This window comes from Haliaeetus albicilla, chromosome 26 (genome assembly GCF_947461875.1).
Source record: "Haliaeetus albicilla chromosome 26, bHalAlb1.1, whole genome shotgun sequence".
NCBI lineage: Eukaryota > Metazoa > Chordata > Aves > Accipitriformes > Accipitridae > Haliaeetus > Haliaeetus albicilla.
Window position 1 is genome coordinate 20,953,303 of NC_091508.1, and position 20,674 is coordinate 20,973,976.

The 20,674-nt window shown below is 56.1% G+C and overlaps 1 protein-coding gene across 2 annotated transcripts in view; it reads left to right on the plus strand.

Moving 5' to 3' along the window:
• Positions 1–5,466, plus strand: part of LOC104314594 (carboxyl-terminal PDZ ligand of neuronal nitric oxide synthase protein) — a 38,949-nt gene extending 33,483 nt beyond the window's left edge. The window contains exons 8-12 of one of the 2 annotated variants that reach the window (XR_011322277.1): positions 258–425; positions 1,445–1,610; positions 2,230–2,587; positions 3,285–4,466; positions 4,555–5,466. Coding sequence is in view for 1 of the 2 variants with exons in the window: in XM_069771211.1 (XP_069627312.1) it covers positions 258–425; positions 1,445–1,610; positions 2,230–2,587; positions 3,285–3,774 (1,182 nt within the window). In the remaining variant the exon portion in view is untranslated. Of the gene's footprint in view, positions 1–257; positions 426–1,444; positions 1,611–2,229; positions 2,588–3,284 lie in introns of both variants that reach the window. The other variant, XM_069771211.1, reaches the window with a different exon arrangement.
• Positions 5,467–20,674: the final 15,208 nt, after the last annotated feature.

Here is a 20,674-nt window from a genome sequence, read left to right on the forward strand (position 1 = left end):
AGCTACGGCCAGACGCAGGTGATGCCGCCCTGCCGGCTCTCTGGGAGCAGGAGTCGCTCCGAAACCTGCTGTCCTGGGGATGGTGTAGTCGTGCAGCGCCTGACACCCAGCCCAGGGCTGCGCCCCTCAGAAGTCCCTTGGTGCCAGGGCTGCGGGGGCCGCTCTGCTGCGCTGGGGTCAGCACTGTGGGGAACCACGATCCGAATCCCAGCCCGAGCCGGTCGGTCCGCTCACCCTGCCCGTTTCTTTGCGCCCAGGATGCCGAGAACTGTTCCCTCCACCCGGCCAGCTCCCAGCAGCTGCTCAGCCCCAGCAGCCCCTGCTCCTCGGCCTCCATCACCCCGCTGGCCTCCCAGCACTGCCTCCAGCTGCTCCAGCAGCAGCTCCTCCAGCAGCAGCAGCAGACGCAGGTGGCCGTGGCCCAGGTACGCGTCCTGCCCTCCCCGCGGGTGGCACCGGCCCTGCTCCTCTCCCTGCTCCAGCCTCCGGGCTGGGCTGGCAGCGGGGACAAGCGCCCTGTGCTGTTAGGGGAGCGGTACGGGGAGCTCGCAGCATTGCTCGCTGCGTAGCTTGCAGCATTGCTTGCAGCATTGTTTACAGTACAGCTCGCAGCATTGCTCGCAGCCTTGCTCGCAGCATTGTTTATAATATAGCTCGCAGCATTGCTCGCAGCATTGTTGACGGCATTGTTTACAGCGTAGCTCGCAGCATTGCTCGCGGCATTGCTTGCAGCATTGTTTATAGTATAGCTCGCAGCATTGCTCGCAGCGTAGCTTGCAGCATTGCTTGCAGCATTGCTCGCAGCATTGTTTACAATATAGCTCGCAGCACTGCTCACAGCATTGTTTACAGCGTAGCTCGCAGTGTTGCTCGCAGCGTAGCTCGCAACACAGCTCGCAGCATTGTTTACAGCGTAGCTCGCAGCGTAGCTCGCAGCACAGCTCGCAGCATTGCTTGCGGTGTAGCTGGCAGCCCGGCTCCCCCAGCCATGGAGCTGGCTACACACATAGATCCCCCAGGCCGCTCTAGCAGGGTCACGGGGGACCCCCCCAGAGCCCCCAGCTCCCTTTTCACCCCATTTTTCAGAAACCAACCGCTCGGTGCCTTTTCCCCCAAACCGGCAGCAGAGCGGGGAGCCCAGTGCCCCCCCCCCGGGGCTGGGCACTTCCCCAACTCATTTCATGTTGGGGGGGGGAGCAGCGGAACCCCCTCTCCCTCCTATCCCCCCCCCGTGGTTCGGGACGGACACCTACCCACGCGAGACACCGGCGACGGGGGGTGCCGCGGCGGGGCCGGCAGGGGGCGCTCGAGTCCCGCCGCGCCGCTGGTGGCGGGAGATGGTGGCGGGAGATGGTGGCGGGAGATCGCGGCGGGGGGGGGGGGGGTGTCGGTGCGTGTGTGTCCCGTGTCGTGTCCTCCCCCACCCCCCCACCCCCCCGCGCAGGTCCAGCTGCTGAAGGACCAACTGGCGGCCGAAACGGCGGCGCGGATCGAAGCCCAGGCCCGGGTACGGCAGCTCCTCCTGACCAACCGGGACCTGCTGCAGCACGTCTCCTTGCTGGTGCGGCAGCTGACGGTGCTGGAAGCCCGGGAGCAACACCGGCAACCGGGTGAGAACAGTGGCCCCCACTCCCCCCAGCCCCGCACCGGGGTGAAGCCGGGGGCGGCGGACCTGCCGCCCCCGGCTTCACCCCGGTGCGGGGCGGGGGTTGTTTGGGTGCTGGGGTGCTCCAGCATCATCCCTCTGGACCATCTCTGGACCCCTCGCGGTCCCAGGGAGCAGCCGGAATGATCCCAGCGCCATCCCGGCAAGCGTGGGGGGGCTTCAGAGCATCTCCGCACCCCTTGCAGTCATGGGGAGCAATTGGGATGCTGCCAGTACCATCCCAGTAGGCTCTGGGGGGGCTTTGGAGCATCTCTACATCCCTTGCAGTCTTGGGGAGCAGCTGGGATGCTCCCAGCACCAGCGTGCCAGGCTCTGGGAGGGGGCTTTGGAGCATCTCTGCACCCCTGGGCATCCTGGGAAGCAGTTGGGGTACTCCCAGCACCATCCCTTCAGACCATCTCTGCACCCCTCGCAGTCACAGGGAGCAGCTGGGGCATTTCCCAGTACCAAACCAGCAGGCTCTGGGGGGGCTTTGGAGCATCTCTGCAGCCCTCGCAGTCCAGGGGAGCAGCTGGGTTGAAGGTCCCCAGCTCTTCACGCACCCCTTGTCCCTCTCTCGCCAGTTGACCGCTCCTTGCAAAACCTGTCCCTGGCTCAGTCCCTCTCCCTGAACCTGAAGAACCACTACAGCTTGGACGTCCACCTGCCCTCCACCTCCACCCCTGCCAGCATCCTGGGCAGCCCCGTGGCCCCCGGATCGCTGCCAGCCCTGGGCCCCGGGGACTCCTACCTCAACCTCATCAGCCTGGAGAGGGGCGGCCGCCGCTACGGCAGCAAGGAGGGGGACGAGTGCCTGGCTGTGCTGGAGGGGCAGGATGGGCTCAGCCGGCGCGTGGAGGGCTCCGAGGTCAGCGAGTTCACTCTGCTCAACGGGAGCAGCCGGCAGAAGGTGGACGACACGGACAGAGGGGACGAGGATAGGTAGGATGTGCCACCTCCGTCTCCCGCCGGCTGGAATGGGAACACCCCGAGCAGAACCTCCCGCTCCCCACTTGCTGCCCCGGCAGGGCTCCCACGGCACAGGCCACGTTTCGGAGGGCTCACGGCAGCAGAACCTGCAACAGGGGCTGGGGAGGAAGGGCTGTGTTCTGGGAACTCAGGGCAAGGGTGTAGCGTTCGCCGCATATCAAGGTGCCACGATTAGATCACTGATCACCCCCCAGACCAGGGAAAGAGACAGATAACACACACAGTGTGAGCGCCAACTTCCGCCTTTTATTGCGCAGTCAATTCCTTTTATACTAACAAGGGTAGGTGGGATTACAGACACATCATAAGGCTGCGACTAACCCTCTAACTTTCCGTGACATCGCGAGATCTTCCGAACGCCGAACCCTACACAAGGGCTGGCCAGTCCAGGGACCAGGCACTGGTTTAGGTTCCTGGCAAGGAACCCACCTTGTCTCGCCACGGGGTCGCTGCCTGCCCTGTGCCTGTCCCCCTGCTGCGAAACGGTCATTGCCGCAACACCTCGCCCCAGCTCCAGTGTTTGTAGGTGATGGGTTGCACTGATGGGACCCAGCAAAGGTCATTTGGAGAGCCTGGGGCAGCCAGCCCAAGCCCCCCTGTGCAGGTAAGTACTTGCCCATCACCTCCTCTCTCTGCTTTTGCTTCCCAGGCGGCAGCAGCCCATTCCCAAGCTCAACCCGCCACCGCCCATCCTACGCAAAAGGTCAAGCAAGACCTCCCCGAGCCTGGAAGTGGAGGTGAAGCCCGAGAGCACTGCCCATATGAGCTTGCCCAGCCCCAGCGCCTCCAGCCTCACCAGCATTGCTGCCGGCTCGCTCACCTTCTTGGACCCCGAGGCAAGGACTCCTGCACGGAGCACTGCCTCCGGCACAGAGCCCGTTCCTGCTGGGACCTGCCAGCGTGCTCTGGGCAAGGACAGGACTGGAGAGAGCGGGCAGATGTCCCCCCTGGCCAACATCCGCGACCCTGCAGCCAGCGAGGCCCTGGCGAAGGACTTAGCTGCCCTGGCCAGCCCCACGGACAGCACGCTGCCCTTCTCCCCTGCGGATGACACCTGCTTGCACATCAGCTTCTCTGAAGATGAGCTGCTTGAACCAGAGCTGGACACTGCTGTGGGGCCCAGCAGGGTCCCTTCTTAGTGGGACTGCAGTAGGTGGCAGCTGGCTGGCAGGCAGTCCCAGCATCTCCGTCCACACTGATCCACCAGCCCACGCTGGGGCTGGGACCCCCTGTGCCCAGGCTGGGAGGCAGGTCCCTGTGCTGTCCCTGTCCCGTGCAGCAGCTCCCCTCGCCACATACGGGACTGCCAGGCAGGATGCGACCTGGCCAGCCCCTGCCCTCGGTCTGCACCAGATCACACTGCCTTCCTGCTGCCCCGTCCTCCCGTCTGCTGCCCATCCCGTCCCTTCTCACGCAGCCAGGGGTGCTGCATGGGGTCCCTGCCTCCGCTGCTGCCTGGCAGAGGCACGTTTCACGTTTGTCACTACATCCCTTCTGCTGGCCGGGCGGCTCCAAGCAGCCCTGCGCCAGCCCCATCCTTCCCACAGCAGACGGGTGCCTTTCCCAGCCCCTGGCAGGATGCGTGCCATCGCCCGCTGGGCAGCTCAAGGGGGGGCAAAGAGCTGGCAGACAGGCTGAAAGCCAGGGCGTGCTGGCGCTGGTTTGACTTGCTCCAAGGAGGTTCCCACCCAGCTGGTTATTCCCCATGGGATGCTCCACGGCAGAAGCATCCCCGGGAGTTGAACGACGGGAACCCCCAAGCAGGGGCACAGCAGGGCGCAGGGCTGCGAACGCCCAGACGTGAGGCTGCCGTCACTAACCCGTTTCATCGGTTGCCGCCCATGGTAGCGGTGCGAGCGGGGCCGTGTGGTGCAGCTGCGGTGCCGTTCCCCTGCCCGGCTCCCTGAGGTGGGTGCCAGGTTCCCACGAGCCGGGTTTCTCCAGGGCAGCCTGCGTCCACCAGCATCACGCTGCACCCAGCCCAGCCCTGCTTTTGGGGACGGCAGCCCCACCGCCACGTCCCCACGTGGCAAAGCCACCACTGCCTCCCTCCACAGGTGCCTTTTCCCCCCACCCCAGCACCCACTGCCCACGCGGGCTGGGGCCACCCCCCCAGAGGCCACTAATTGGGTGCAGGGCTGGCCCTGGGAGCCCGCTGCTGCAGCAGGTGACCCCCCCAAAGGGAGGGTGCACCCCATGTCTTGGGGTCAGGGAGAGCCCCCCCCCCGTGCCTCTCTGAGCTGCTGGTGGCTGCAGGCAGGAGGCTGCTCCGTCGTGTTGATTTTAGGGTGTTACAGCATGGTTTGGTCTCAGAAGTGTGAGTGTCCTGGGATGAGTTGAGGTTTAAGGAAGAAACCTAGCCCCGGGTGAAGGGCCGAGGTGAGGCTTCGGCGGTGCTGCGTGTCCCTTCAGCCCAGGCAGGTTTTGGGGAGGGACCCGAGGAGATGCTCATCCACCTCGGTTGTTTGAGAGAGGGCGTTGGGAAAGTGTTGGAGGGTCGAGTTGGGGAAGTGTCAAGCAGAAATGGAGATTCGGAGCAGCCGTCGTGCTGCCTGTTCCCAGCACAGCGCTGCTCCCACGGTGGGAGATGGGGGGTGATGGGACACGCACCCCAGAGCCAGCCGTGGCGATGCCGGAGCTGGCCGGGAGGAGCCGGGTGGGGGCTGGTGGCACCACCACTGGGGCCTGGGCCTGGGGGCTTGTAAAGCTGCGGCTGGGCTGTCCCGTAGTGCGGTAGAGACAGACCAGCCCGTCCGTAGGAATAAAGTACGCCGCAGTTTGGTAACTGACTTTTAAAGAAAAAAAAAAAATAAAGGTGTCCAATTTGCAGAGCAAGTGTTGTGGTCTCTGCCCCACCGGCGCCCACATGCGGGGAGCTCCAGGCCGCCGTCCCCAGGTGCAGACTGGGGACCCCCCTGGGTATTCCCAAAGAAGAAAGATCGCTGCTGGGATCCAAGGCTGCCCTGAGCCACCAGCCTGCTGCTTGCCTGGCCACAGCCCCATCTGCTCCCCTTTGCAGGGCCGGTGACAGCAGGAGGACAGGTTCCTCGGCCGGGGACAGGACCCATTTCCAAAGCAACCCCCACATCATGCTGCATGGCACCCAATGCTGCCGCCCACCACAGCCCTCGCCAGGCTGTGCAGCCCCCGGGCAGGACCCCGCTCCCCGCGCACCCCCTTGGTTCTACTCCCCAAATAAATCCTGGCCCCCAAACCGAGCTCAGCCCTGGCACGCAGGGTGGGAGCAGATGGAGGAGGTAGATCGCAGGCAGGCAGCAAAGCCCGATGGTGCGGGATGGGATGGGACCAGCCCACAGGGACTGCCTGTGGCAAAGAGGGGCAAGAGCCCCCCCTGCCTCCACAGCACCCTGACTGCTCCAAGGAGGGGAAGGAACCCATGGGTGGTTCAGCACAGAGGCTCCAGGACAGATGGGGACCCTGCAAGACCATCTCCCAAACAGACCGGGGAGGGTGGCCCTGGCTGGAGGGACCCAGCCCAGCCCTGGGGGTTGGATGGACGCAGCACCCAGGACCTCTGGGGGGGTCTCGGGGCCCCCCTCCATCCCTCCACAGAGCGGGTGCAGCTTCCAGCACGACGGAGCTGGGAGCCCTTTCCCCAGGCCCACTGCAGACATCTGCCTGGGGGGGCCGCCCACGCCGGGAGGGGGCACTTCCAGCCCAACGTCTTATTATGCTTCCTTCATGGGAAGAAACTTTTTCCTTTGCTGTCTGGTAAGCTGCTAGCAATCATCAGGCAGGCAGGTGGTAAAGATTCATATCCATCAAACAATGCCATTTAGTTTGTAACCTGTGACTAAATCTGGTGTTAGCTTTAATTTCAGAGTCTGCTTTAGGGCTCGCTTGTTAATCTCTATGCAAAGCAGATGAAATGAATATGCAGCATTTTGGATGTAATTGTACAGCTTCAATTCAGCACTATAATTTTCCAAACAGGATCTTGCAATCAAGCTTCTATTCATTAGTGTATAAACAATTTAGTTTCTCAGCTCTCCAGTATGCCAATCATCTCAATGGAGTGAGCATCTCCAACAAAAAGAGGAGGAAAGTTTCCTTTGTGTAACAGAGGTAAAAGTTGCTCCATACTTCAGACAATTCCTGCCGGCAGATCCAGGCCATTCCTGCAGAGGCGGTTGGTTCCCGGTGCCCCGTGACACTGACCGGCTGCAAACAGCACCCCGGGGGGGGCGATGCCCCGGTGACCTCCCAACCAACACAGCCCTGGGCCCCCCAGCAATTTTGCATGTGAGACCCCAACAGACAAGCCCGGACCCCACAGGATCAGGCCACCTTGGAAAGATGTGACCACGCGGTACCTTGGCACTGCCCCGCGATGCTCAGGGCTCCCCGGGGAGAGCAGCCCACGGCTCTGGGGAGGGGATGGCCACCCCAGCCAGAGCCCCCTGCACGTCCCCCTCTCCCCTGCACCCCCACCCCACACCGGCTCAGCCTTCCCGGCCAGTGCCGCAGGACAGACACCAGGACAGCCCACGTCCAGGGCCGACGGCAGCTCCCCTACAAGGGACGGGGGCCAGGCTGGCGCAGTGTGGGTGGTGGGCAGGTTTCAGTCTTGGGGGCTCGACCCCCTCGCGGAGGGGTGCTTTCCTCAGTGGGGACCCGAGGGGGCTGCGTACACGCGAGCGTATCCGACACCCGGCCGCATCCCCATCCTCCCTCATCCCTGCCCCGTCCATGCAGCAGGATGAGCTGCATCCCTCCGTGCCCATCGCAGCTCCTCAGAGGCGAGGAGGGACCAGCCGAGAGCCTCGACAAAGGGAAGCGCCGTCGGTGGAGCCGCTCAGCGCGGTCTCCATTTCCAAATGAATATCGACAGCGCTAATTACAGGCCGCCATGCAGACAGCTTATTAGCTTGTCACAAAAAGACGGTATTGAACTCAAAGCCCGCGGTATTCACAGAGCGCAGCAAGACGCTCCCCAGACAGCACAGCGAACCAGGCAGGCGAACAACCTCCAGCAAAACTAATTACTTCCTGATTGTGTACGGCCACCCACTGGGTATAATAGTATAGACTAAATTTGGCATATACATAACTAAGCACTCGGCACCAATTTGGCGTACAATAATCATCCTCTGTGTTGCATAATTAAAATCTGATCACTTAGAATAATTATTTCATATTCCCGGTATCGGGTGAGGATTGCATAATGCAGCATGGCAGGAGTGTGAGCCCGGGAACAAAACCATCCGCTATCACAGGTGTGAGCGGCCCAGGAAGGACGTTACGGCTCTGGGCACAGCGAGAGACCTGCTCGGCGCCGGCTGCCTCCGATGGGTGCCAATAACCCTGTGGGCAAGGTGCTGCGATGCCTCAAGGTTGTCGGTCAGCGCTGGCTGCGGCGGAGCTGGAGTCACCTTAACTCTGCCCCTCCGCAGCAATGAGCTGGTGCTGAGCGCTGACCCTGCGAGCCCTCCCCGCCGGGGCAGGACTATACCTGCTCAGGACAGGCTGTCCCCATGTCCCCAAGCAAACACTCTCTGTATTGACCTTTCCAGGCAGGCTGCTGCCCTGCTGCCCGCCCGGCCGGGATGCTCACCGCCCGGCTCCATTGTGCTGGCGCGTCTGCTAAAGGCATTTGGAAAGACAGGGCAATAAAAAATAAAAATCAAGTGGAACGTGTGTGTCTAATCCATTAACTTCCTCTGGCGGCTCCCCGGGGACCCAGTGAGGAGGAGAAAGAATACGTGGATATTGCACGCGCCCTGGCACCTTGTCCCCGGGCCAGCCCCGCCGCTGGCCGCTGCCACGGGCTCATAAATCACAGCGGGCGACAGCATTTCACAGCTTGCTTCCCAGCCAGGATATGGCCATTCCTGCTGATTACACGGCCAGCGCATGGGGGAAGCTGCATCTCCCACTTCCAGGAAGGGAGGCTCCGCAAGGAAAACGCATTGATAAAAAGAAGAACGAAATCAGCTTTGTTCACGTTGCGAATCTCCCATTGTTACTGCTGCGGCCGTCGGCCCTTGCTGGAGAAAGTATTTCCTCAGCGATAAATCTCCTGGGCTCCTCGCAGCCCTTGCCTTGGCACCGGACCCTCCTCGGGTTGTTTTGAAAGAAAAAGCAGCTTTTGCCACAGGCCCCCCGTGGGCTGCGCTGGGCAATTTGTGGTGCTGTTTTGGGGGACGAGGGATGTCCCCGGGGTGGAAGGAGGGGGGCTGGTGCCCATCCTGGGGGTCTCCAGCCCACGTCCCAGCCAGAACCGCACCAGGGGACCTGCACTACTGCTCCCAAAAGCTTCGCTCTGCTCCTGTCCCGCAGAGCCCACGTCCTCCCTGTCGGCACGGCATGACCCGGCACGGGCCGGGGAAAGCAAGTCCAACCGGCGCCATGCCAATCCCAGTGCCAAAACACGGAGCTCACAGTGGCCAAGCAATAGAAATACGGGGGTCGGGCTGACAGTTGTACAAGAAAAATAGATCGAGTTTCCAAGAAAATAGAGGTGAGCTGAGCTGATTTTCATCAGCATCTTCAGCCACCTTTCAGGAAGCCCCAGCCCGCTCCTCATTCCTGCTCTCGGCTTTACAAACCACTTAATTCCTTGTTGCTTTGGAAACCCTCACAAAGACCCTCTGCATCCCCCAAAATAACGAGCAACAGATGCTGCTTTGACCTCAGCAACTTCCTGGAAACATACATTTGTCAAAATAAAAATAAAAAGATTAATGCGAGGAAGGCTCTTAAATTATAAGGAAATAGCAGACGGAGAGCCTGGCCATGCACGCCTGCCATTGGTAATGGCCAAGCCCTCAGACAGCGGAGAAACCCAGGGCCGGCCAGGGAGGGGACGGCGGGACCGGGGGTCCCTGTGCCCGTGGGGGTCCCCGTGCCCCTGCTGCCCCCCGGGCCCGGGAGGGGCTGCAGCCGGTGCGGGGACAGCTGTGGGCTGAGCTGGCACTGTGGGGTCCCTGCCTGCCATGCCTGGAGGGACTTCGATTTGGGAGCAGCAACCCACGGTCTTGCTTTGAGTCAGGTTTGCAAAATAGTTTGAGAATAAATATGAAAGCGAATGCTTTCAGCATAAAACCTATCCCTGAGCAACCCTCATTGCCAGAAGGGCTACGGTCTGGCAATGCCATCCGCAGTGCGAGCTACACCAGGTGCAGGCTCGGTTCTCATCCCTCCCATGTTTCTCAGTTTATAGGAGTAACCGGTCTCTTTTACAGAGTTTTAAACCCCCTTTGCTCGTGCCCCAGGGGAAGGAGACGTGCAAACAACAGGCAGCCAGACCCACTGCACAACCCACCTCCCTGCAACCCTGAACTCACAGCACTCACCAGAGCCCCAGGCAGACACAGAAGCTCCACAGGCTCCGTACAGGTTAAAGCCCTTTTCCCTCCCAGATTTATAGGATCAGCCAGAAACGGGCTGCTGGGAAGGGCTTCTCCTTGGCCTGGTGTGAGGTGGGCTGGGTGGTCCTGGGGGTTTGGTGCACCTGGAGCAGGAGGGTCATGAGCACACTTGGGCATCCCCATCCATCTCCCAGTTACACCAGCTTTCTGCTGCTGCGTGACAAGACCTGACCATGGGACCCGAGGGACATCCCTCCTGCGAGGGTCTTTTCTCCCTAGGGACCCGGAGACCAGGCGGGGGGTGCACCCATCCTGGCGAGAGGCTGCAGTGCCCCGGGTTGATGCTGCCGTGCAGCAGCCAGTGGCCACAGGATGGTGAGCAGCGGGACAGTGGGCTGGGGCACTGTCCCCCTGCCCGCGCTGGGGATGCAGTGGTGGCATGGGTGCTGCCACACCAGCGCCGCTGGGTGCTCAGGGTGCTGCTGCACCGGGCATGCAAATCCTGACCCGGGCTGGGCCAGGGGCTCTGCCTTCCCCAGCACCAGCCGGGAGTCCTGCGGTAGCTATGGCAACGGCCATATATATTTACATATTCTTCCCCTTAATCACAGGGACATCCAGAGCAACTGTCTTCGCCGGGGGTTGTTTCCATCCTGCTGAAGGATGCCTGCAGCGTTCCCCACCTCGTACCCACAGCCACTTCCCCACACGGAGTAAATCCTCTGCATCGCCCCTTTCCCAGAGCCCCCAGTGCAGGGGTAGCCTCCCCTGCCCAGTGCCATGGGCAGCTGCCTGCATCCAGAATCCTCCATCATTGCGGCTGCTTTCCTGCAAATGCCGTGGCTGCCGCGGGGCTGTCCCCGAGCCCCAGTGGGGTCAACTGGTGGTGGGAGCAGCGGGAACCCCCCCCGGTGCTGCTGCTCCTGTTTGGTCCTGGGGTCCCACTCCCCACTGTCCTTGTACCAGCTCCTGGGTGAAACTCCATCAGGAGGAGAAAAAACAAACCCTTGGCTACTCAGGAGGTATTTGTCTGACCGCTGTCATGAGTAAAAGACCCAGAGCGGTTGGATCAGCTGGAGATGTCCACACTTATTCACATCAACCCCACCTCAGGGATTTCGGTTCCCAATTTCCTCCACAATTTCCTTCCACCGACCACAGCTGTCTTTGCCCATTGGTGCTTTGGGACCAAACACAACCCTCCGGCATGGAGGATGCAAAGGTGATTACCTCCACCTTTTGCTTCAGCCACAGCAGGCAGCAAAAGCCGGGCAGGGACAGCACGAGCCCAGTGAGAAGGAGGCAAAGCAAAGCGGTCCCCGGGGAGCACGTGCCGTGGGGGCACTGAGTTTCCCGGAGCCGGTGCAGCCGTGGGGTGGCTGTTCCCAGCATGGAGGAGACCCTGTGCCCTGCGGCTCGTTGGAGATGGGGTGGGGGCCCCGCTCAGCTGCTTCACTCTCCAAAATAACATCCAGGGAGTGATTAATAGCTGGCAGGACCCAGAGAATGCAGCCATGCCTCCCAAGCTGCAGCAGAGCTCAGCAGCCCTGTCTCCTACCCTGTCTCCAGGTGCTGGAGCCCATGTGGGTGGCAGAGGGGAAAGGGCCCAAAAACTGACTTCCCATCACATTAATAAGAGCCAAGAAATTGCCGGTGAGCTTGTTGGTGCTGGCAGGTGCGTGTGGGCACTGCCAGCTCCCAACACCGGTGCCAGGGGCCTCCTGTGCCAAGGGATAATGAGCGCCATGCCGGAGCATGGGCACAGCCCGCCTCGCTGGCTTCAACTGCGGCAGCGCGTGCCGAGGACGCTGGCTGAGCCCCGGCTGCCTTCTGCCTTGCTCACTCAGACGGTTTCGCCTTGCAGGTTACAGCTGGCAGCACCTCTCCGCTGCCAGGAGCTGAGAGGTTTAGTCCTGAGCCAGGAAAGAGCTCATTTGCTGAGTTACAGGGAGGAGAAAAACCATTAGAGAGGACCGTTCTAATTGCTCCCTTGCACGGAGCATCGCACAGAGCCATGTCCGCAGCCACAAGCACGGCTAGGGAGCAGAGCTGGCTCTCGCAGCAAGGTGCGGGGGGCTGAGCGCTGCGGAGGGATGCCGTCCCCTTTGGTGCTGCCTGCCTCCCTCCCTGGTCACGGGTGCTCGAGGGACACTGCAGCGCCGGCACGGCACCGCGGTGGCATCGCCTGCAGCACGGCCTCGGTTCACAAAGAAACGGAGAAATGCCACGGCTCCCCATGCAAGCAAGCAGGCAGGGCAGGTCCCATCAGCGATATGCGCTGTCCCGCTGGGCCAAAAGCCACTGTGCTCGCACCGAGGCCGCCCCAGGGCTTTCCGTGCTCTGCAGGGGTGCTGAGGCCAGGGCAGCCCTGCCTGCAGCATCGCAGCCCCAGGCGCTCCCGTGCCACAGCAGGAGCTCGTGTCACCGCTGGAAGCCCCTAAGGGACACTTGGTGGCTGCTGCCCTTGCCCCCAGCTCGCAGCGCTCACAGCCCCGGGCACATCTGCCGTGCGTGCAGGGTCCGCCGGAGGGCTCGGAGCAGACCTGCCCTGGCCCCGCACTGCCAGGATTTAAGACCCACCAGTTTCCTCTGCCCTTTCCACCGAACCAACCCGCAGAAAGTTTTATAAACTTGAGGAAACGCAAGTCAAAGCAGAAGGAGCCCAAAGCTGAGCCAATGCGTGACCTCAGCAACCTCCCCTCTTTGTCCAGCCTGGGACCTCGTTATTATCTGTCAGCAATTGCTGAGTCTCCTCCTTCGGGGAACGCACCAGGCCCTTCCGGAGGAGCGGGGCCTCGCCACAGCCCATGCTCCTCTAATGACTGCGTTATCTCTGCCATTTCCAGCTCCGCTTCCCTCCGCCGGCGGAGGGGTGATGCCCTCCCTGGGCTGGCAGTCCCGGGGGAGCAGTGCTCTGCCCCTCGAGGGACGGATTCATCCCGACAGTCTATGGGGTTTGGGGCCATGTCTCCCGTGGGGCTGTGGAACGGGGCTCTCCCCATGCTTGGTGGGGCAGCGGCAGGGATGAGGGTTTGATGGAGCAGCTCAAGCACTGCTGCAGGTCACAGCTGAGCATAAGGCTCACCTCTGCCATCCTATGGATGCTATTCCCATCCCATCCCATCCCTGCTCCAGGCCTGATGGAAAGGAGGCAGAGCCAGGCAGAACAGGGGCTGAGAGAAGATGGAGCATACTTTGCTATCTGAAGCATTAACCTGCCTGTCTGACATGAAGGCAGTGACAGGCAGGGAGTGTTTGGTGCAGAGGAAGGAAATGGAAGAATTAAATCCACAGAACTTCCCTGCTTTTGTTCTCTCTCCCGCCCCCGCTCTTCTCCTTGGCCGCTCACTCTTCTCGCTGGATGTGTATGGCTTGATACTACCCAAGCAAGCTGGAAACAGGGTATATCAGCTGAAAGCAATTTACTTTGAAATCCAGCTGCCAGATTTTCCTTCATTTGTTTACTTTTAAATGCTTTTTTAAAAGCCAAAGTACACAAGGCAGCCAAATTGCTGACATGTGTGCCGGGCCGGTACCCTGCAAATGCTGCATTCTTTCATGTCCTCCTGGGCTCAAATCCACTCATGTTTATTTAAAATACGTAGAACACTTCAGCACTATTAAGGACCATGCTTTATAGTAAATGGAAAAAGATTTCCTCGCAGGCCAAGGGGAGAGGAAAAGAATCACTTCAGTTCAGTTTTGTTCCGACAGCACTTTGCCTGCCACACCAGGGCCCAAGCACCCACACCCTGCCGACGGGCTTGGCCCTGTAGCTCTGGTTGCTCCTCTGGAGCTGGAAATGTTGGAGACAGGTGGACGCTTGTGGGGCTTGGCCTTTCTCCCCCATAGATCCATGGGGCCGTTGGCCTGCAATGGCTGAAAGAAACCTGAAGACGGGGCTTGAAGTTACCAAGGTTCTTCTCCATGGCTTGAGTCTTGAAAGTCCCCAAAACACACGCTCCTACCTCCACGCACCAGATTTCAGCTTAGCGCAGAACCCTCTCTCATCACTTTCTCGTGTCTATACATTCACCCCTCACAGCTTCTCTTTAGCACACAGAATTTCACACCTATGAATCGTGGATGCTAAAGCTATAGGTGTGATACCAACCTGTGTGACCCCAGGTACAACTCCAGGGCAGCCCGTGAAAATCAACTGGAGAGGAGATGGCAGCGCGCAGGCAGGCAGGTACAGGTTAGCAGGAACCGTGAGATGTAGCAGACCTGTACGCAGCAGAGAATGAGACACTAACAGACTTATTACAGATGACATGTAATGACACATCCTCCCAAAAATATGGTAAAGATGCTGGAATAGATAGCAAATAAATATTTTAAGGACAATAACAGCTAGATGGGACTATATATGGAAGTAGATATTCAAATTCAGAATTTTTAAGTGTATTGTCAATGTGGGCATTTTGGGAGGGAACAAGGGTGGAAGGGGCATTTCCAGCGAATGCTGCCTTTCCTCAAACCATTCCTCTGTGGTTGACACAAGCTGAACTCTACAGGGTAACGTAAGGATGCGCATCAGAAAGTGAAAATGTCAACAAATAGCAAATAAATCCTGCAGGCTATTGTCACTGCTCAAGCTTAAAGAAACGCAGAAAGGCAACATACAGAGAAAGGAGCAAGGAAGTGACTTACATTTTTAATCAAATTACCTGCTACCAGCAACACAGAGATGGACAGTGGCTTTGTGAAATGTGTTAGCGTGCCTCTGAGAGACCTCCTTCCTAAAAGAAAACGCCACTGACGTAGCCAGAATTGCTCTGGTTTGTTTCCTAGCAAAAAGCACAAGAAAGCAGAAACCTCCACTTATTAACTGTTAATCATTTAGAGTGCAGCACCTGCCTTTCATAGTGTTATTGTAATTAGCCAGACTAGTAAATCTTCAAAAGGATTCCTCCAGTGGAGTCCCAGACTCAGATTATGTCATGCCCTGCACACAACATCCCACAACTGGTTTCACTCATGGTTAGAAGAAACAAAGGCTCCGAGCAAGCGATGATGGGGAGCAGAGTGGGGTTGCGCAAGCACCGCGCACTGGTCCTACATGTGTTTTGGGGACTTTCACTCCTGTAACCACCTCCCTTGCTCCTTGGCTCCCTGCATGCAGCCATTTCCACACATCGCACTGCCAACCGCTGCAAAGAACGGCTCAGAGCTGAAAGCAGGGTGTTGCCCTCATGATCTCTGAGAGGCAGGAGAGACCCATGGTGTTCAGAATTGGGAAATACCCTTCCAAGACTGCTCAGAGCGATGCTTCTCATCCTCCATCCCTCAGTGAGATCTTCAACTGCCCTCCCGACAACAGAGCTGTCTGCTTGCTGGCATGCTTACCAAGGGCAGAATGGGCAGAGTCCGTAAAGTGTTTCAAATGGCAGGCAACTGCCAGACTGAGCAACGAGGGTAGGGCAATGGGCCCACCACTTCTCTCCCCACCTGCAAACCCTCGCCATGCGTGGCTCCTACCACTTTTCTGGGGAAGGAGAACAGCGCTTGGCTGCGGCTCCCCTCGAGCGATGGGTCTGTGCCTGCCATGTGGCCACGCAGGGCTTCCCCTAAGACTCCTCTAAGGCACTTCACAAGGACAAAGACGAGTAAACAAGCAGAGAGTGCTCTGTTGGGTGGAACCACCCCATCGCACAGAGGAGCCAGGGCAGAGAGGGAAGTGACATGCCCCAAGGCCACACAATGAGATAGTGACAGGCAGGAAAGGGAAGCCGGGCTGCCTGTCCCCCAGTGCAGGGCTCTACCCTCCGGTCCGTGCTACTCCTGTATTGCTCCGTTCTTTCCCCTCTGCAACACACTGGTGTAAAAGACAGAAAACAAACACATGAAAGCCTGTAACAATAAAGAGCCCAATAACTGATAGTAAAGACTCCAGCAGCTGTAGGGAGCCAAAAGCTTCTTGGAGGGGGTTGGATGGAAGCTGAGTTTCCCTCCCTGCTTGTATTGTATTTCTTTCCTCTGCCAAAATGTGCTTCCTGAGTCTTGGGCAGAGCTCTCTGCTGCTGACCCTCACCTTCCTCTGTTTAGCCTGGAGCGCAGGCTGGCCACGAGCGCCTGAGGCCGCGCCTGGGGACAGGCAGAGCCTCCCGCTGCGTGCACATGGCCAGGGTCAGGCCTGCTGTCAGCGGCTTCCTGAAAACGAAAGCCAAGTCGGGCCACACCTGACCGCGTCCCGCAGGAGCACAGCTCAGATGCAGGAGTCTGGAGAGAGCTGTGGGCTGGGGACAGGAGGGGCGGTGGGGGGGGCAGGTGGTTACAATTGATGTGATTCACGTTTAAGGGCTCCAACCGGTCCTCTTCTCCCAGGCGAAGATGGGTCAGGTTCCAGTCTCTGCACAGCTGTAAGCGGGAGGCAGTGAGAACAAAGCGAGAGGTCAGACGGTGCCCTAACCAAAGGGGTAATTCTGACTCCATTAAAATTCTCGCTCCCGTTTGCATGGAAGCAGAAGGCTGTGCTACTACTTATAAAGAGCTGAACCACCCTCAGGGTGACTCATAGCCCTTAACAGAGCTGCCATGCTGATTTTACAAATATTAGAGCAATGCCTCAGAGTCAGTGTTTTGTATGGTTTAACCTATCAACTTGGGAGCAGACCCATTGCTCTTTTATAAAGCTCCCCTTCCCTGTATTTTATTTCCTTTCTTGGTGCCAGAATCAGAGCCAAAGCCGAGCTTAACAAAGCAACAGGCATGGCCATTCTTCCCAGCCCTCATTTCCCCTGGTGAGAAGGGAGAAATTAATTTAAACCCTATCAAAACGGCAAAAGCTGTTCACTGTTTTGCGCTGCAGAACACGGTGTGAACGAAACACTCGTTTGAACCATCTGCATTTTCCAGCCGAGCCAAGAGCTCAGGAACACACAGGTTGGAATCCTTTTGTTCAGGCATCTGCAACAGACAAACGTGATCTAAGCTATTTTGCAGGCAGTGACAGCAGAAGCAATGGGGAGATCCTTGGGATGCAGGCAAGATAGAAGAACTTTTACTTTACTAAATGTTCACATTTCTCTTCTTTGAGCCCTTATTCCTGGATGCAGTCAGGTACAGCAAAGCTCTTCATGTGCCTGCAGCTTCTGCTTCTGTCCCAGCCCTGCGATAGCCTGGAGCAGCTCTCAAGCAGCCAGGCAGACTCAGATCGCGCAGGCAATGCAGCTCTCCTCATTGCCTGCTCTCACTGCACTGCTCTCATCAGGCACAGACATCACGCACAAGAGGAACTTGCACCCATGCATGCGTTAGGCTTGCCAAAGCTTTTGCAACACATGTAATGGAGAAACTTGTTGTTGAAGCAGAAAGAAACCCAAACCAGGAATAAGTCCTGCACTGCTGAGTGAGCTGTGTTGCTGACCCACCTTTGGGGTCTGGGAGCCACCCCCCCTTTCAGCATCTGCTTCTGCTTGCAGGGCTGATTTACTGCCTTAATATCCAAAATAACACGACAGACTTTTTGCTTCTAGCCTGCTGTTCTGTATTTTCTCAGATCTTCTCCCTTTGCCAAAGTACTATTTGTACCACACTCAACCATTCAGAAGGTGTCTCAGATTCAGATCAAGTCCCCAGCTAGAAGAGCTCACAGGAAAAATCATAACCATAAAATTACAAACAGAAGCACAGGGTTACATTATTAAGACCATTCGGTAAGGTCATGTCTATTCCTAATAAAGAGAAATAATGCACTTTTACATGAAGTTAAATATTGCAAAACCTGCTTCCCGTGTTTGCCTGTCACACACTGCTAGCACTGGCCCTGCAGGTTCAGAACCATCCTGTTCTCTGCAGCACCAGGGACACCCCCTTTCTGGATTCAGGGAAACAAATACAATTTACACTGGGATTTTCCAACCATCTCCATCTATTTTGGCTATACCTTAGCTTCCTTAAGTCACATCAAATGTGATTGAGGCAATCAGAATGTTTTCAAACCATTTTTCTTCCTCTTCTCACTTCATACTCAATCCAAGAGTTTTTCCATGTAGAAAAAAATCAAGTTGAGACAATGTTCAAGTGAATTTTGTAGCAAAGAAAAAAGACCTAATCAAGTTTCTGTTAGCGATACTGAAGCAGCCTTCAGACTTTCATGATGGCAAAATCTTCACACTGATGCCCAAGATCAGCTTCATGCAGCCACAAGAGGGAGTCTTAAATCTCCTATTAATACCCAGATGGATTCTGGTTTCAAAACTCTTTTAGTACAACAGTACACATCAAGCTTTCAAAAGGATTTTACAAAGTTTTCCTGAACTCCAAATTCCTTCTCTAGTTTTACAGCAGTATCATTGTTCTGAAGGTACTTCAAAATTACAAATCTTTGGTATAAAGATAAAGGTATTTCTTTTCTTATGAATGGAGGTGGGGGAAATTACCTTATTTATCCATTCTAGAACCATACTGCAATTGAAGGCAGAGGAAGAGGAGTACATGAATGGTTTTTGCCCTAACCAATCTCAGCTTACAAATGCTTGAAAGGCTAGTTCCACCTGAACTGACTCCTAGAAGTGCATTTTATAGCAGGGATGATAATACGCATAATATGACATGCAACAGAATTATGAAACTCACAAGAGAGCTAAATAAAACCAGTTACTTCCCTCCACTTGCTCAGGTTTGGCGGCTACAAGCAGAGCAGGAGTTGCTGTTGGACTCCTGGTCTTTTTGGCTAACAGTACACCTTCTCCAGCCCTTTTGCCTTGGAAGTTAAACTGAACCATTTGAGACCAGGGCACGTCAAACTGCCACATGTCTTGGAGAGGGTCTTTCTCTTCAGGATGTTGTTGTGCTAGTGGCACACAATTCTGCTGCACGAGAAATGCACACTCCTACCTTACTGAGATTAGAAATTACACTAGGATTTTACTCTTCCCATCCATAATCTGAAAGAACAGAGCAGGTCCTGCCTAATCTAACCCACAGTGTGGCAAGCTATCACGACACTGGCTTAACATTTTGTTAATTTGACATGCGATTAGAAGCTCTGGCAGAGCTAAGAGCCTAGAACATAACAAATAACACTTCTCACATTGCCAGCAAAATATCTGTGTTGAATCTGTATGCGTCTGCTCTCATCTGCCAAAAAAGTGTCATGATACATTCCTCAAAAATACTTTTATGGTCTTTACTCAATCTTGACATTCACTTGTTCTAAAGTTCCTAAGAAAACATTACAGCTCCAAAGGGGGCATCTATGTTTGAGTAAAGCCACACAACGATTTTCAACAGAACTAGCTACATACAGGCACTGTCTGAAGCACTAAGAAACAGACCTCTGGCAACATTTTTTGCAGAGATTCTGCCAAGAGATAAAGACAAGAAACATTTAACTCAAAGAGGTTAATGAAAGAAGTGCTCATAGTATAGCTGAATTCCACTTGACTTTATCACTTCATTGTTCTCCTCTGCTGTTCTCTTTTGTACATTCACCTGCCCACTCCTGCTTGAAACTGAAGAGGGAATCCAGGTGAGCAGATAGTTAATTCTGGCTTTTAAACATGGTCAGTGCATCATTGCTAGATCAACCACCTCTGACCCAAGAGGTAGCAGATGCAGCTGTCACGACACAGGCGAACAATCTTAAACCTTGGAGGCTGCAGCATAATCACTAATTTTTTTGCTTACAGTACCAGCCAACTTAAGGGTGGAGTTCGTAAAAGGCTGTTTAAAAAAATTGTCCCCCTATTTATGCATGTCATTCTTTTCAGAAGCAATTTAATGGGAAAAATACTCTTTAATTATGATTAGAGGCTGACTACTGCAATGCCCATGCCTGTTTATTCAAAAGCAGATGTTCAGCAGTGCAATGTTTCATATGTTATGCTGACAATAGTAAGTTATTAGCAAAACATGGTAAGTAATATCTAAAAAGTCTTTCTGCGAGGTTGCCGAACTATTGGAGTGGGTCAGCAACAAAAGATCAGATGTGACACGTGTTAACATCCCAGAACAATTTATCCTCTACTTGGCCAAACCTCATTTCACTCACTCAGCTGAATGTAATTAGACCTCAAGCTTGTCCTAATTTCAGTCTCTGCAGAAAAGGGGTTATCTTTCTTCAGCAACACAGGGCTGCTCTGAAATCCTGGCAGTGATCTGCAAGGAGAAACTGCAAAGGTACACACCATCTCACAGATTTAGACAAGGAGCTGCTAAGACAGCATGATATGTACATTAAAATGCAAACATGTATGCCATAGCACCTGCTTTGAGTTTCAGTCAATGCACCCAAGCAGAAAGTAGCAAGAACCCAGGACCTACACAGTACATGAGCTATTTTTAGATAAACGTTGCACAATTTTCCCTCTGGCCCATGGATCAGAAACACATGCTGCAGCTAGACCCGTAACAGTTTAATCCTACCCCAAACAAGGAGATAGTAAGTCTTCAGATCCTAATAACAGCTACTGAAGGAGCAAAGCACTATTCAAGTCTTTGCTACGGTTCAGGCTACACAATCTGGCCCAGAGTAAGCTAAACTGCACCTGGCTTTGTGAAAACAAGTTCATTTAATTTTGTCTGACCTTTGTAATAAGGTTCTTGCTATTGGGTGGAAGTAGACAAAAGACTAGACCTACATCCTACGAAATGTATGACTTTTAGATATTGTAGAAAAGATAAGTTAAAGCAAGCTGATTTACTCCTCTATCAAAAGAATATCACAGTGAAACAACGGGAAGGATCTGCCCCAAACCCCTCA